General features: G+C 50.9%; 1 protein-coding gene across 2 annotated transcripts in view; it reads left to right on the top strand.

Moving 5' to 3' along the window:
* Nucleotides 1-13,298: 13,298 nt before the first annotated feature.
* The window catches only part of ATG4D (autophagy related 4D cysteine peptidase), a 5,995-nt gene continuing 5,711 nt past the window's right edge, over nucleotides 13,299-13,582 (top strand). For both annotated transcript variants that reach the window (XM_040629347.1, XM_040629346.1), the window contains exon 1: nucleotides 13,299-13,565. In XM_040629347.1, coding sequence (XP_040485281.1) covers nucleotides 13,334-13,565 — 232 coding nt within the window. In that variant the 5' untranslated portion in view covers nucleotides 13,299-13,333. The remainder of the gene's footprint in view (nucleotides 13,566-13,582) is intronic.

The following is a 13,582-nucleotide window of genomic DNA, read 5'->3' as shown; positions in this document are numbered from 1 at the left end:
TGTGTGCTATTAACCAATAAAACTTCATGGTGTGACAGGAGAGTGACTGGGGACCACTTCAGATCCAGAGAGCCGGGCATCCCTCCTTGAGGAGGTAAAGGGAGCTGAGGTCAACGGAAAGGGGGTTCCTGGCAGAGGAATCATCATGAGCAAAGGCCTAGCATACTCTTTTTATTTTTTAAAACTGAGCGGATATTCACATAACATAAAATTAGCCATTTTAAAGGAACAATTCAGTGCCTTCGGGTACATTCACAATGGTATGCAACAGCCACCTCTGTCTAGTTTTAAGACAGCTCAGAAAGAAGAGGAAAAAAAAAAGACATTTCATCACCGCAGAAGGAAACCACACCCATGAAGCAGCCACTCCTCATTGCCCCCTCCCCGGACACTTCATGTAAATGGCATCAGACAATCCACGACCTGTTGTATCTGACTTCTTTCACTTGGCATCATGTTTTCGGGGTTCATCCAGCTGTTGAAGGCATGCGGGGGGGTCCATTTCTTTTTATGACTAAATAGTATTTTATTGGACTCCTGGACTTCTTAAAGGTTCTAAAAGTCTCTGAGAAGAGACTTTCGGTTGGCGGGGAAAGGGAGGAGAAGGCAGCCTGGTTGTGGGGCATCACGCTGTCCCAAGGTGATGGGCAGGACTTGGGCGGAGCCACACACCCTCTCCTCACCTGCTCACCCCAGGCCTGGCCACCTGCCCAGGGGGAAAAGCTGACCTCATCCTCCCTGGCCTGTGTCCCCAGTTACAGCTCGGGTTAAACTCAGGCCAAGGACTTTAAAATCTGTTCATGTGGGTGTGGGCCAAGTCCTCAGGGAGACAGGAGGAGGCAGGCCTTGATCTTTTCCCCAGGCCGTCCCTCTAGGTACCCTCCTCCCTACACCTCTCATTTCCCAAGCCCTAGGCTTGGAAACTCAGAGTCAGTACCTCCTCTCTCTCGCCCCCTCACACTTAGACATTCATTTTACAGACTAGGCAGAAGGGAAGAGGAAAGAACAGCTGGGCAAAGGCAGTCGATCAGCACGGGCAAAGAATGTGTGTGCAAAAGAAAAGGAAGTGAGGGGCGCCTGGGTAGCGCAGTCGTTAAAGCGTCTGCCTTCGGCTTGGCGTGGTCCTGGCATTCCGGGATCGAGTCCCACATCGGGCTCCTCCGCTGGGAGCCTGCTTCGTTCTCTCCCACTCCACCTGCTGTGTTCCCTCTCTCGCTGGCTGTCTCTCTGTCACATAAATAAATAAAATCTTAAAAAAAAAAAAAAGAAAAGGAAGTGAGGTCAGTTGGGCAGGAGCTTGACTTAGGGGGAGGAAAGAACAGGGGGATGGGGGTGGGTTGGGGGTGGGGGAAGGGTCAGATCTGGAGGGGCCTGAAATGCCAAGCCTCTGCTCTCTGACCATCACTTCGCTACAGGACTTGCCAAAACTCTCTGATCTCAGTCTCCCCCTCGGTAAGCTGGGGTCTTTCACGCACTGATCTCGCGAATACGGGTGCAGTCATTGGCGCCGTGTGCTAACACCTCTCCTGACAGAGCAAACCACTCTATAAATGTCAGATACTGTTTTAACCGCCTTATTGAGGCACGATTCGCCTACCATACAATTCACCCACTTAAAGTGTGGATTTTAGATTTCGATGGTTCTTGGTGGATTCACAGACTGTGTCGCCGATCACCATGTCTACTTTTAGAACACTGCATCACTCAGAAGGGAAACTCCATACACTGGCCATCACCCTCATTTCTCCCCTCCTTCCAGCCCCTGGAAACCACTCATCTACTTTCCGTCTCTATGGCTTTGTCTTTTCTTGACGTTTCATAGGCATGGAAGCACGCAGTCCGGCTTCTTTTACTCAGCCAAGCGTTTTCAAGACCCGGCCGTGTCGTAGCATGAATCTTACGTCATTCCTTTTTACGGCGGAATAAGATGTCATGGTGTGGATATGCCACGTTGCGCTTTTCCATCCGTCAGCTCGTGGGCACTTGGGTTGTTTCTCCTTTTTTGGCTAGCTAGCCAAACGCGGCTATGAGCCTTCGTGTGTAGGCTTTTTGTGCGGATATATCTTTTTATTTCTCCTGGGTATATGCCCACGAGTGGAATTGCTGGGTCATACGGTAACTCTTTGTTTAACATTTTGAGGAACTGCCAGACTGTTTTCCAAACCCATTGTGCCATTTTGCGTTCCTAGCTGCAATGTATAAGGGTTCTGATTTCCCCGCGTCCTCGTAACGCTTGTTATTATCCTTTATTCTGATAGCCGTCCGGATGAGGGTGAAGTGGCATCCGATCGTGGTTTTGATAGTTATTAGTTTTTGTTACTGTTTTTATTGATCCACTCTTTCCACCACAGTCCACCCTTCTGTTCACAGCCCTCCATTACTCCTTGGTGCCCTTTGAAGAAAGTTCAAAGAGTCTTGGCCATTGGCATTGGCTCTCCCCCCCCCCGCCCCCGCCCCCCCTTCACCCCATAACACAGTTCCTGCCTCTGAATCTCCAAATCCGGGAACTGCTCCTCGTGGTCAAAGAGAGGCAGGTTTTGGGGTCAGGCAAATAGGGGCTGGAATCCTGGCTCTGATGATCTTGGGTGGATGGATTCACCTCTGTGAGCCTCAGTTTGCCTCTCAGTTAAATGGGAATCAGATTATTCCCCCCTCATAGGGTTCAATGAGCCAGTTCATGTCAACTCTTTTTTTTTTTTTTTTAAGATTTTATTTTTTTAAGTACTCTACACCCAACATCGAGCTGGGGTCAAGAGTCGCACACTCTACCGCCTGAGCCAGCCAGATGTCCCTCATGTCAACTCTTCAGTGCAATGTCTAGCATTGAGTAGGGGCTGTATCGATCAGGATTTGCTTAGTTGGAAGTTCCAGAAAAACAAAACAAAACTAAGTTCAGCTGAAAAACAACTCAAACTCATGAGAGGAAAAAGGAGAAATGAATTGGCTCCTGTACCCGAAAACCTAGGGGTCTAAGAGTTGCACTGACTTCAGGCATAGCTGGCTCAAGAAACTGTAACAGAGCCACTAGGAATCTAACTTGCTGTCTCCGGGTTCAGCTGGGCTTTCATCTCATCAGGCTCCCCTTCGGGTGGCAGAGATCCTATCTGGCAGTTATAGATCCATGGTTTCCACTCAGCAGCTACTTGGAGAGAGATATTCAACTGGGCCCAAGGTTTCCACGGATGTCCTAGTACTACATTATCATCGGTCCACTAGGATCACGTGACACAACCAAACCAATCACAGGGACTAGGGGATGGACTGCTCTGATTGGCCGGGTCGGAGAGGCGGTCATCCCAAATTTGTCTGCCCACCTCCATCTGAGCCAATAGGAGTCCTCAAGCCTTGGTCGGTTGTGTTTCAGGCGTCTGAGATGGGAAGGCATGGAGCGTTGGAAAGGTCAGGAGGTACATTCGTGGCGTTCAGTTTGGGCCAGTTGAGTTTGAGATGCCTCCCAGACATCACATGGGGCCCCTGAGTCATCAACTGGGTAGGAGACACCATCCGCGGGGTGTCCTGGTGGCTCACATTCCTTTTATTGCTTTTATGGAAAGGTAATTTCATTTCCCTTTGTGGGATACAATTGGAAAGTGTAATTGTCATGACGTATAATTTTTCCACCTGGAGATAATTGCCTCTTTCTTTCTTTCTTTCTTTCTTTCTTTCTTTCTTTCTTTCTTTCTTTCTTTCTTTTTTCTTAGAAGTTCTGGCAGCCCATCTCAATTCAGCTTTCCAAATGATCACATGATCCAGATAATGTATTGGGAGCATTCTGTTTTCCTGCTGGGCAGTTTCTCCTGCCACCATCCTGGGAATTATCTTCAATTCCCATATTGGGACACCTGTTTCCTCTATCTCATGTCTTCCTTTTTGTTGTTGTTGTTGTTGTTGTTGGTTCATCCCCTTGTTTTGGTGGGGTGCATCCTGCAATAGCTTTCCAAGAACAGAAGAGCATGGGAGATAACATTTTTGAGCCCCTGCATGTTTTGAAATGTCTTTGCCTGTTCCTCACACTTGATCACTATTTGGCTGAAAATAGCGGTCTGGGTTAAAGGTCCTTTTCTGTCAGAATTTTGAGCCACAGATCCATTGTCTCTTTATTTCCAGTGTCATTGAATTTGCTGTTTGTGCTGCCAGGAATGCACTCCCTTCCTCCTCATCCTTTCAATCCCATGATGGACATTTCGAGGGTAAACCAATAGCTCTTGACTGAAAAACTCATCCAATTCCATGACTGCCTTGACTAATTCTGGTCGTCGGAATGCAAGTAGAAGTGGAATCACTTCTGTATATACGTCAGTCACTTCTGAGCAGAGGCATTGAAAAGCCCACATGCGCTTCTCCAGTCTCCCTCCTATCGCTCTGAGGCAGCTGAGGCACTGAGTCCAACATGGCGGCTGCCTCATCACCCTGGGCCTCTGCCTGACTGTGTGGAGCTGAGCGCCTGCCAGCCCATATAGGGTGAGTAACTTGAGGGAGAAATAAACTTTGGTTGTGTTAAACTACTGTGCTTTGGACTTCTTTGTTCCTGCAGCGAAACTTGACTTACACTAATACAGAGTCCAACTTGAGTGTGGCTTCCTCAGAGACGTCCTCCTGGGTCACAGCCGCTAAACTAAGATTACTTCCCCCTATATCAGCTTGTATTGTCCGAGGTGACCCTTACTGCTATCATAACTGTGAAATTGATTGTGTAATGAGTTCAGCTTCAATCTCCCGCAGCCCGCCTCCAAGACCCCAAGAGGAGAGAGTGGTATTTGGGTCACTTACCCAGTGCTGCAGCCTTGAACCCAGGACAGAGCCTGGCCCACAGCAGATGTTCAGGATACATTTGTCAAATGAAAGAAGAGTTTTACGTCCTTTCAGCCGGACAGGCAGCAACGAACAGAGTTTATTTCTGCCATGTTTTCTCACACAACTCTTCATGTAGTAGAGGCGTGAGAGGCGGCACAGGACGGCCTCAAGGAGGCCAGGAAGTTTGACAAGGAGCGTGATTGATGGTGAGAAAGCATCTGTCTGCGAATTCAGTTTTCTTCAAGAGTGTGTCATTTATTCTAAGCAACCGCTCAGCCTGGGAAGGATTTCCAGGCCATGATGTATTTCAGTAAGGGGCATGGGAACAGGGTGGAGGGTCACAGAGGCATTCTTGGAATGCTGAGAGACCCCGGAGGAAATTCATGCAGCGACGGCAAGATGCAGTCACCAGCAGACAATCCTACCTTATCGGATTCCACTCAAGTGCGGTTTTGAGTCTGCGCCCTCACGCTGACGTGTTCCTTCACCTTTGCTGAGTTGTCACTGATACACAACAAACCGCTCGTGTTGCTAGTGTTCCGGTTCTTCCGCGTCTTCTCCAGCACTTGGTTTGGGCAGTCTCTTTCATTATAGCTGCTCCGGCGGGTTTGCAGTGGGATCTGGTTGTCCCCGCTTCGCATTTCCCGGATGCCTGCTGATGTTGAGAATCTTTCCTGTGCTTATTTGGCACCCGTGTATCTTCTTTCATGAGGAGTCTGTTCAAAGCTTTTGACAGTCTTTTTATTGGGTTGCTTTCTACGTTTTAAATGCAATGGAGGGGCGCCTGGGTGGCTCAGTAGGTTAAGCATCTGGCTTCGGCTCTGGTCATGATCCCAGGGTCCTAAGATCGAGCCCCGCATTGGGCTCCCTGCTCATGGTGACTCTGAAGATTATCCCTGGGGATAGTAGGAGCGCCCCTGCTGTAAGACCTCTATATCTGAGCCTCTCTTTCCTCATCTGTAAAAGGGGGATAATAAGTGTACCTACCTTATAGGGTAGTGCTGGGTGTTAAGTGCTTAAGACAGGTCAAGTCATGGGGCACCTGGGTGGCTCCATTAGTTAAGTGTCCAACTCTTGATTTTGGCTCAGATTGTGATCTCAGGGTCATGAGATTGAGCCCCAAGGTGGCTCCGTGCTCAGCAGGGAGTCGGCTTTAGATTCTCTCTCTCTCTCCCTCTGCCCACCCTACTCCCACCTCTTGCTTGCTCTCTAAAATAAATAAATAAATAAATCTTAAAAAAAAAAAAAGACAGGTAAAGTCAGTAGGAAACTGATCTGGAGCCCTGGAGAAGCCAACTGTGGAGACTCAGAAACAACTGGGAGGAGTTTTGAGGATGGCTAAATTCTATGATCAGTTAGTCATTCAACAAACAGTTATTGTGCATCAGTCGTGTTCCAACACAAGAGACACAGGGAGTGGGGGTTTTCTCTTGCCATCGCTAGCTCTAGGTGCAGGTGTGTTGCAAGGGATGATGGATGTTTTTGAGAGAATAATGGAGTCAGGAGAGTTGGAGCTCCTGTCTTTGTGGGTTTTGCTCTCACAGGGGCACCAGGATTCACAAGCAATGACACAGTTGATGAGGAATTATTACAGCTGTGGTCAGGGGGAGGCTGAGAACAGATAAAGGGCTTAGCCTGGGGTGCCTGGGTGGCTCAGTGGGTTAAGCATCTGCCTTCAGCTCAGGTCATGATCTCAGGGTCCTGGGATTGAGCCCCGTGTGTGTGTGTGTGGGGGGTCCCTGCTCAGTGGGGAGTCTGCTTGTTCCTTTCCCTCTTTCCTTCCCCACTCCCAGCTCCTGTGCTCACTCTCTCTCTGTCTCTCTCCCTCTCAAATAAATAAATAAAATCTTTAAAAAAATGGGGAGGTCCTAGCCCCGTGGAGGTCAGGACAGGCCTCAGGGCAGATGATGGGCAAGCCGAGGCCTGAAGGGGAGGAGGCGATATGAGTTTCCCACAGCTGCCGGAATAAATTACAACAAAGGGGTGGCTTGAAACGGAAAGGGGTTCTCTTACAGTTCTGGGAGCCAGAAGTCCAAAGTCAAGGTGTCAGCAGGGCCACGCTCTCTCCGAAGGTGTCAGGGGAGAGGAGAGACTCCTTCCTTGCCTCTTTCTAGCATCTGGTGGTAACTGACATCTTTGTTTCGTAGGTGAATGACTCCAGTCTTTGCCTCAGTGGTCACTTGGCTTTCTTCCCGGTCTCTGTGTCTCTCTGCCTTCTTTTCTTACAGGGACACTGGTCACTCATCGTCTTGGATTCAGGGCCCACCCTAATCCAGTATGACCTCAACTTATTTCATCTGCATAGACCCTTTTTCCAAATAAAGTCACAGCCGCAGGTACCTGGGGTTAGGACGTCAACATATCTTTCTGGGAGAAACAATACAGTCCAAAGGCAGGCTGGCCCGGGACAATACGGGGAGTTGGGACCTAAGGTGGTGGCCACAATCGGCACCAGACAAGTCTGGGGTGCCCAGTGGGGGGTTCCTTGGGGTGGGGGTGCCTGGCCACTGAGACCTTGCAGGAGGAGGAGGGGGAGAGGAAGGGAAGAAGTTGGAAGAGCAGGGTCGGCACAGATGGAGACAGAGCAGGCGCTGAACAGCTCCAAGGGTCAACCCTGATTCAGCCAGAGGTTGTCCAGGGAGGGAAGGACCCAGGGGACCAACTGTATCTGGGATGTCACGTGTCTGTGCGTGTGCCATGGTCATATTTCCTGCACTGTCCAGTACAGTAGCCACGGGCCACGTGGGGCTGGCAAGCACCCGAAATGGGCCAGTCTGAATTGAGACGTGCTATGGGTATGAAGTACACGTCGGCTTTTGAGGACGGCACCCAAAAACGTAAAACAGCTCAATAATCATTTTTTATACTTAGTACATGCTGAAATGATAATATTTTGTGTATAGTGAGTTAAATAAAAAGTATTATTAATCGTAATTTTACCTGGGGTACCTGGCTGGCTCCGTCAGTGGAGCACATGACTCTCCACCTTGGGGTTGTGAGTTTGAGCCCCACGTTGGGTGTAGAGTTTACTTAAAAATAAAATTTTTAAAAATTAATTTTACCTGTTTTTTAAATTTATTTTTTATTGAGCTATGATTGACATATAACACTGTATTAGTTTCAAGTGTACAACATGATCTGCTATCTGTATATATTGCAAAATAATTGCCCCACTAAGTTTACTTAATGTCCTCTCACATAGTTACAAACTGCTTTTCTTATGATGAGAACTTTTTAAAAAAATACTTTATTTGAGAGCGAGAGCACGAGCAGGAGCAGAGGCGGAGGGAGAAACAGACTCCCTGGTGAGCAGGGAGCCCGATGTGGGACTCGATCCTGGGACCCTGGGATCAAGACCCGAGCCAAAGGCAGACACACAACTGCCTGAGCCACCCAGGGGCCCTGATGAGAACGCTTAAGATCTATTCTCTTAGCAACTTTGAAATACATAATATGGTGTTGTTAAGTATAGTCACCATGCTGTACACTACACCCCCAGGACCTAGTTATCTTTTTTTTTTTAAGATTTTTATTTATTTACTTGAGAGAAGAGAGAGCATGAGAATGAGCACGAGGCGGGGACGGGGTGGCAGAGGAAGAGGCAGAAGCAGGCTCCCCGCTGAGCAGGGAGCCTGATTCGGGACTGGATCCCAGGACCCTGGGATCATGACCTGAGTTGAAGGCAGATGCTTCCCCAACCGAGCCATGCAGGCTCTCCAATAAAGATTATTTATTATTTTTTTAAGATTTTATTAATTTTTTAAAGTAAACTCTACACCCAACATGGGGCTCAAACTCACGACCCCAAGATCAGGGGCTGTACTTTCTACCAAGTGAGCCAGACACCCCTAAGATCTTTTTATTTTATTTATTTATGTATTTTAAAGTTCTATTTATTTAAGTCATCTCTACACCCCGTGTGGGGCTCGAACTCATGACCATGAGATCAAGAGGCTCGAGCTCCCCCGACTGAGCCAGCCAAGTGCCCTATGTTTGGCCTTTTTCTTAGATTCCACATATAAGTGAGCTCATACACGGTATTTGTGTTTCTCTGTCTGACTTATTTCACTGAGCGTAACGCCCTCCAGATCCATCCATGCTGTTGTGAATGGCAGGATTTTCTTCTTTGTTAAGGCTGAGTAATATTCCACTGTATGCATAGACACCACGTTTTCTTTATCCATCCACTAATGGACAGTTAGGTTGTTTCCAGGTGTTGACCACTGTACGTAATGCTGCGGTGAACATGGGAGCGCGTGTATCTCTACGAGATCCTGTCTTCGTTTCCTTTGGATAAACACTGTTTCCCACAGTGGCTGCACCAACATACACTCCCGCTACCAGTGCACCAGGAATCCCTTCTCTCTACAATCTCACGAACACTGGTCATCTTTTTGATACTAGCCATTCTAACAGGTGTGAGGTGATACCTCATTGTGGTTTTGATTTGCCTTCCTCCTGATGATTAATGACGTTACCCACCTTTTCATATACCTGTTGGCCATTCGTGCGTCTTCTTCGGAAAACTGTCTGTTGAGATCCTCTGCCCATTTTTAATTACATTGCATTTTTTTTAAAGATTTTATTTATTTATTTGACAGAGATAGAGACAGTCAGTGAGAGAGGGAACACAAGCAGGGGGAGTGGGAGAGGAAGAAGCAGGCTCATAGCAGAGGAGCCTGACGTGGGGCTCGATCCCATAACGCTGGGATCACGCCCTGAGCCGAAGGCAGACGCTCAACCGCTGTGCCACCCAGGCGCCCCTACATTGCATTTTTCTGACACGGCTACTAGAATTTTGAATATTATATCGCATGTTCTGTATCTACTGAGCGGTGCTGCTGCAGATTTGTTTGGTGTGTCGGAACTGTTCATAAGAATAACTTGACAGGGGCGCTTGGGTGGGTCAGTCGGTTAAGTATCTGACTCTTGATTTCGGCTCAGGTCATGATCTCAGGGCCGTGAGATCAAGCCCCGCCTCAGGCTCCGAGCTGGATGTGGAGCCTGCCTGGGATTGTCTCTCTCCCTTGCCCCTCCCCCTTCCTCTCTAAAAATATAAAAATAAATAACTTGGTAAATAGGTTCTTCCAGCCGTTGGGCGGATTAGAGGTATCGGAGTCGGCAGCTGGCCGCTAGTGATGGGCGCCGGGCTGGGAGGGCAGTGCTGAGTAAGAATGTCAATAGCAGGGGCACCTGTTAAGCGTCTGTCTTCAACTCAGGTCATGATCTCAGGGTCCTGGGATTGAGCCCTGCATGGGGCTCCTTGCTCAGTGGGGAATCTGCTTGTCTCCCTCTCCCTCTACCCCTCCTACCCCCTGGTTGTGCACTCTCTCTCTCTTTCTCTCTCTCTCATAAATAAAATCTTAAAAAAATAAAAAAGAATGTCACTTCACGCTGAAGTAGTGGCTGGTGTGAGCCAGGCCCTGTTCTTAGCCTTCTGTGTATTCCTTTCATCCTTCTCCCAAACCCTAGGAATTAGGCACTGTTACTAAGCCCGTTTGGCAGATGAGGAAACTGAGGTGTAGGGAGGCAGGGTCACCTGTCCAAGAGGCCTGACTGCCGCATCTGCCTAAGTGGCCATGACTATTGTGCTGTTTCAGGAGTATGAGGACAACTGGGGACAGACAGACTCTGGTCACGGGGGCAAGGGAGGCTGGGGGGTGGGGGTGGGGCAAGGGGGTGGGAGGAAAAGCTGGTGGGGGTGAAATGCAGGATCAGTTAGGGGTACACAGAACCTGGGGAGCCTGGGGGACATTCCAAGGGGGACACATATGGAGGCTGGACCCCGGGCTGGAACCAGAGACCCAGGTGGGGAGATGAGGTGGTTTTACTCCTTGAAAAGGAGGAATGAAGGGCAAGGAATCCAGGGCCCCAACATATCCCCCGAGGAAACAGCTTGACCATGGAGGGGGTGGTCAGCCACTAGATCAAACAGAAGGGGTTACCTGTGGCCCCCACAAACCATCTGCCCCTTGCAACAAGTTCTCCTTTCCATTCCATATGTTATTTGTTGCACTTATTGTATGTTTTTTTAAGATTTTATTTATTTGTGAGAGAGAGAGCACGCACAAGGGGGAACAGCAGGTAGAGCAAGAAGCAGGGTCCCTGCTGAGCAGGGAGCCCGATGCGGGGCTCAATCCCAGGACCCTGGGATCATGACCTGAGCCGAAGGCAGATGCTTAACTGACTGAGCCACCCAGGCGTCACTACTGTGTTGTTGAGCACCTACTGTGTACATGCAGGCCACATGCTGAGTGTTGAGGAGGCAGCAGTGACCAAGATGGACAGAGTCCCCTGGCCTGGTGGTGTGGTGGGGACAGAGGTAATAAACATACTATATATTTATCATATATATCATATATATATACACTCTGGTCTGAATGTTTGTGTCCGCCCCAAAATGCATATACTGAAACCCTAACCCCCAGTGTGACGGTATGGGAGGCAGGGCCTTTGGGAGATGATCAGGGGTTAGGAGATCAGGGAGACCATCATGAGGGTGAAGACTCCATGATGGGTTAACGCCAAGAGGAAGAGACAGGAGATCTTTCTCTCTCTCCCTGTCTCTCTCTCTCTGCCTGCACACACCAGAGAAAGGCTATGTGAGGACATAACCAGGAACAGGGCCCTCACCGAGATCTCGGCTGTCCTGGCACCCTGATCTCACGCTTCCACCCTCCAGGATCATGAGAAAGAAATGTTTGTTGTTTCAGCCACCCAGTCTGCAGTATTTTTACAGCAGCCTGAGCTGACTCAATCAGGTTGTGATAACTGCTCTGGAAAAAAAAAAAATAGCAGGGAACAGGAAAGGAGTCCAAAGGTGGGGGAGGGGTGGATTTTGAGCATGGTCAGCCGGTGGGGATGACATTTGAATAAATTCCTGACAGAGGTTCAGGAGGAGCCAGCCTTGCAGGTATCTCAAGGATGGGAGGGCCAGGCGGGCAGGGGGAACTGTACGAGCAAAGGTCCTGGGGTGGGCCTGCACATGTTGGGTTTGAGAAAGGAGGTTGGGTTTGAAGGGAGGTGCAGTGAGGGGAGAGCAGAGGGAAATTCAGCGAAGTGACTCTTTTTTTTTTTTTTTTTTTTTTTTTTTAAGATTTTACTTATTTGACAGAGAGAGAGGCAGTGAGAGAAGGAACACAAGCAGGGGGAGTGGGAGAGGGAGAAGCAGGCTTCCCGCCCAACAGGGAGCCCGATGTGGGGCTCGATCCCAGAACGCTGGGATCATGACCTGAGCCGAAGGCAGACGCTTAACGACTGAGCCACCCAGGTGCCCTCGAAGTGACTCTTTTTGCACCCTGTTCACGTCCCACATCCCACACTCTCATCCAAATCCTCATCCTATTTTCTTCAGCTGGCTGAGGACAGTGCCCTCGGGCTGGCCACTAGAGGCCACTCTCTGCCATTCACAGGGTCACAACCACTGTCATCCACCTTTGAGATTGAGTCTTGTTTTTTCTGCCCTGACTCCCTGAAATGCCATGCTAAAGCGCTTTACTCCAATGAGCTCAGCTCCTCCTCCTAACATTCCTGAGTCCAAACGCACTGAAAATTTTTTTACAGCTTTACTGAGTATAACTAACATGCAACAAACCACACACATTTCAAGTGTACAATCTGATGAGTTCTCACATCCTGTAACCCAGCATCACGATCAAGATACTAAACATCTCCACCATCTCAAGAAGTATATTCTAGCCCTTTTTTGTCCCTCCTTCTAGCCTCTCCCCACCCCATTCCCAGACACTCCGAAATTGATCTGCTTTCTGTTACTAGAGATGAGGCCTCATTTTCTGGAGTTTTAGGCACCTGGGACCGGGGAGTATATACTCCTCTTTTTTATCTGGCTTCTTTTCCTCCGCAGAATTATCACGAAGATTCGTCTATGTTGCTGCAGTTGAGCCCCTTTTGCTCATGAGGGAACTGAGGCGCAGAGAGGTGTGGCTTGGGGGTGCGAGGAGGAGGCGGTGTCACACAGGTTTGGCCCCAGAGCGTCGCGCGTCCGTGTGCGCAGGCCACCGAGGGGCGCTCTGGCAGGTGGGACGCGGGCAGGTGCACACACGCGCGGGGCCGCCCCCTGGCCGGCCTTCCCCAGAACGCCGCCGGGGGCGGGGCCGGGGCGGGCCGGGGGCGGGGCTTCCCGGCTCTGGGGCCTCCGATAAGGGCCTGGCGGGGGGGGGGACCTCGGGCGCGCCTGGGCGCTGCGATAGGGTGGCCGGGCGTGCTCGTGGGCCGCCGCGGGGAGGCGCCGCGGCCGAAGGTCCCGGCGCGGCCACCCGGAACCGGGGCCGGCGACCCAGGCTGGGGCCGGGCGGGGCGGGGCGTCCGGCCGTGTCGCGCCCGCCTGGCTCCCGGGGCCAGGGCCGCTAAAATGGCGGCGGCGGCGGTGACAGCGTCCCGCGCCGGGCCCGGGGGCCTGGCCGCCGCGTCCGGGGCCGACTAGCGCCTTCCCGGGCGCCGCGGCCCGGCCCCCCTGGGCGCTCGCGCGCGGCCCCCACCCGGGCCCTCGGTCCGTCCCCCCACCCCCTCCGGCGCGCCCATGAACTCCGTGTCGCCGGCCGCCGCGCAGTACCGGAGCGGGAGCCCAGAGGACGCGCGCCGCCCCGAGGGCCGCAGGCCGCGGGGCCCCCGAGTCCCGGACCCCAACGGCCTGAGGCCCTCTGGAGCCAGCGGCCCCGCTCTTGGCTCGCCCGCGGCCGCCCCTGGGGAGCCGGACGAAGTGGACAAGTTTAAGGCGAAGTTCCTGACGGCCTGGAACAACGTCAAGTACGGTGAGGAGGGGGCGGGG

The sequence above is a fragment of the Ursus maritimus genome, unplaced genomic scaffold (assembly GCF_017311325.1).
Source record: "Ursus maritimus isolate PB19 unplaced genomic scaffold, ASM1731132v1 scaffold_14, whole genome shotgun sequence".
In the NCBI taxonomy this organism is placed as follows: domain Eukaryota; kingdom Metazoa; phylum Chordata; class Mammalia; order Carnivora; family Ursidae; genus Ursus; species Ursus maritimus.
Note: the sequence above shows the minus strand (reverse complement) of the source record. Positions and strands in the feature narration are given on the sequence as shown.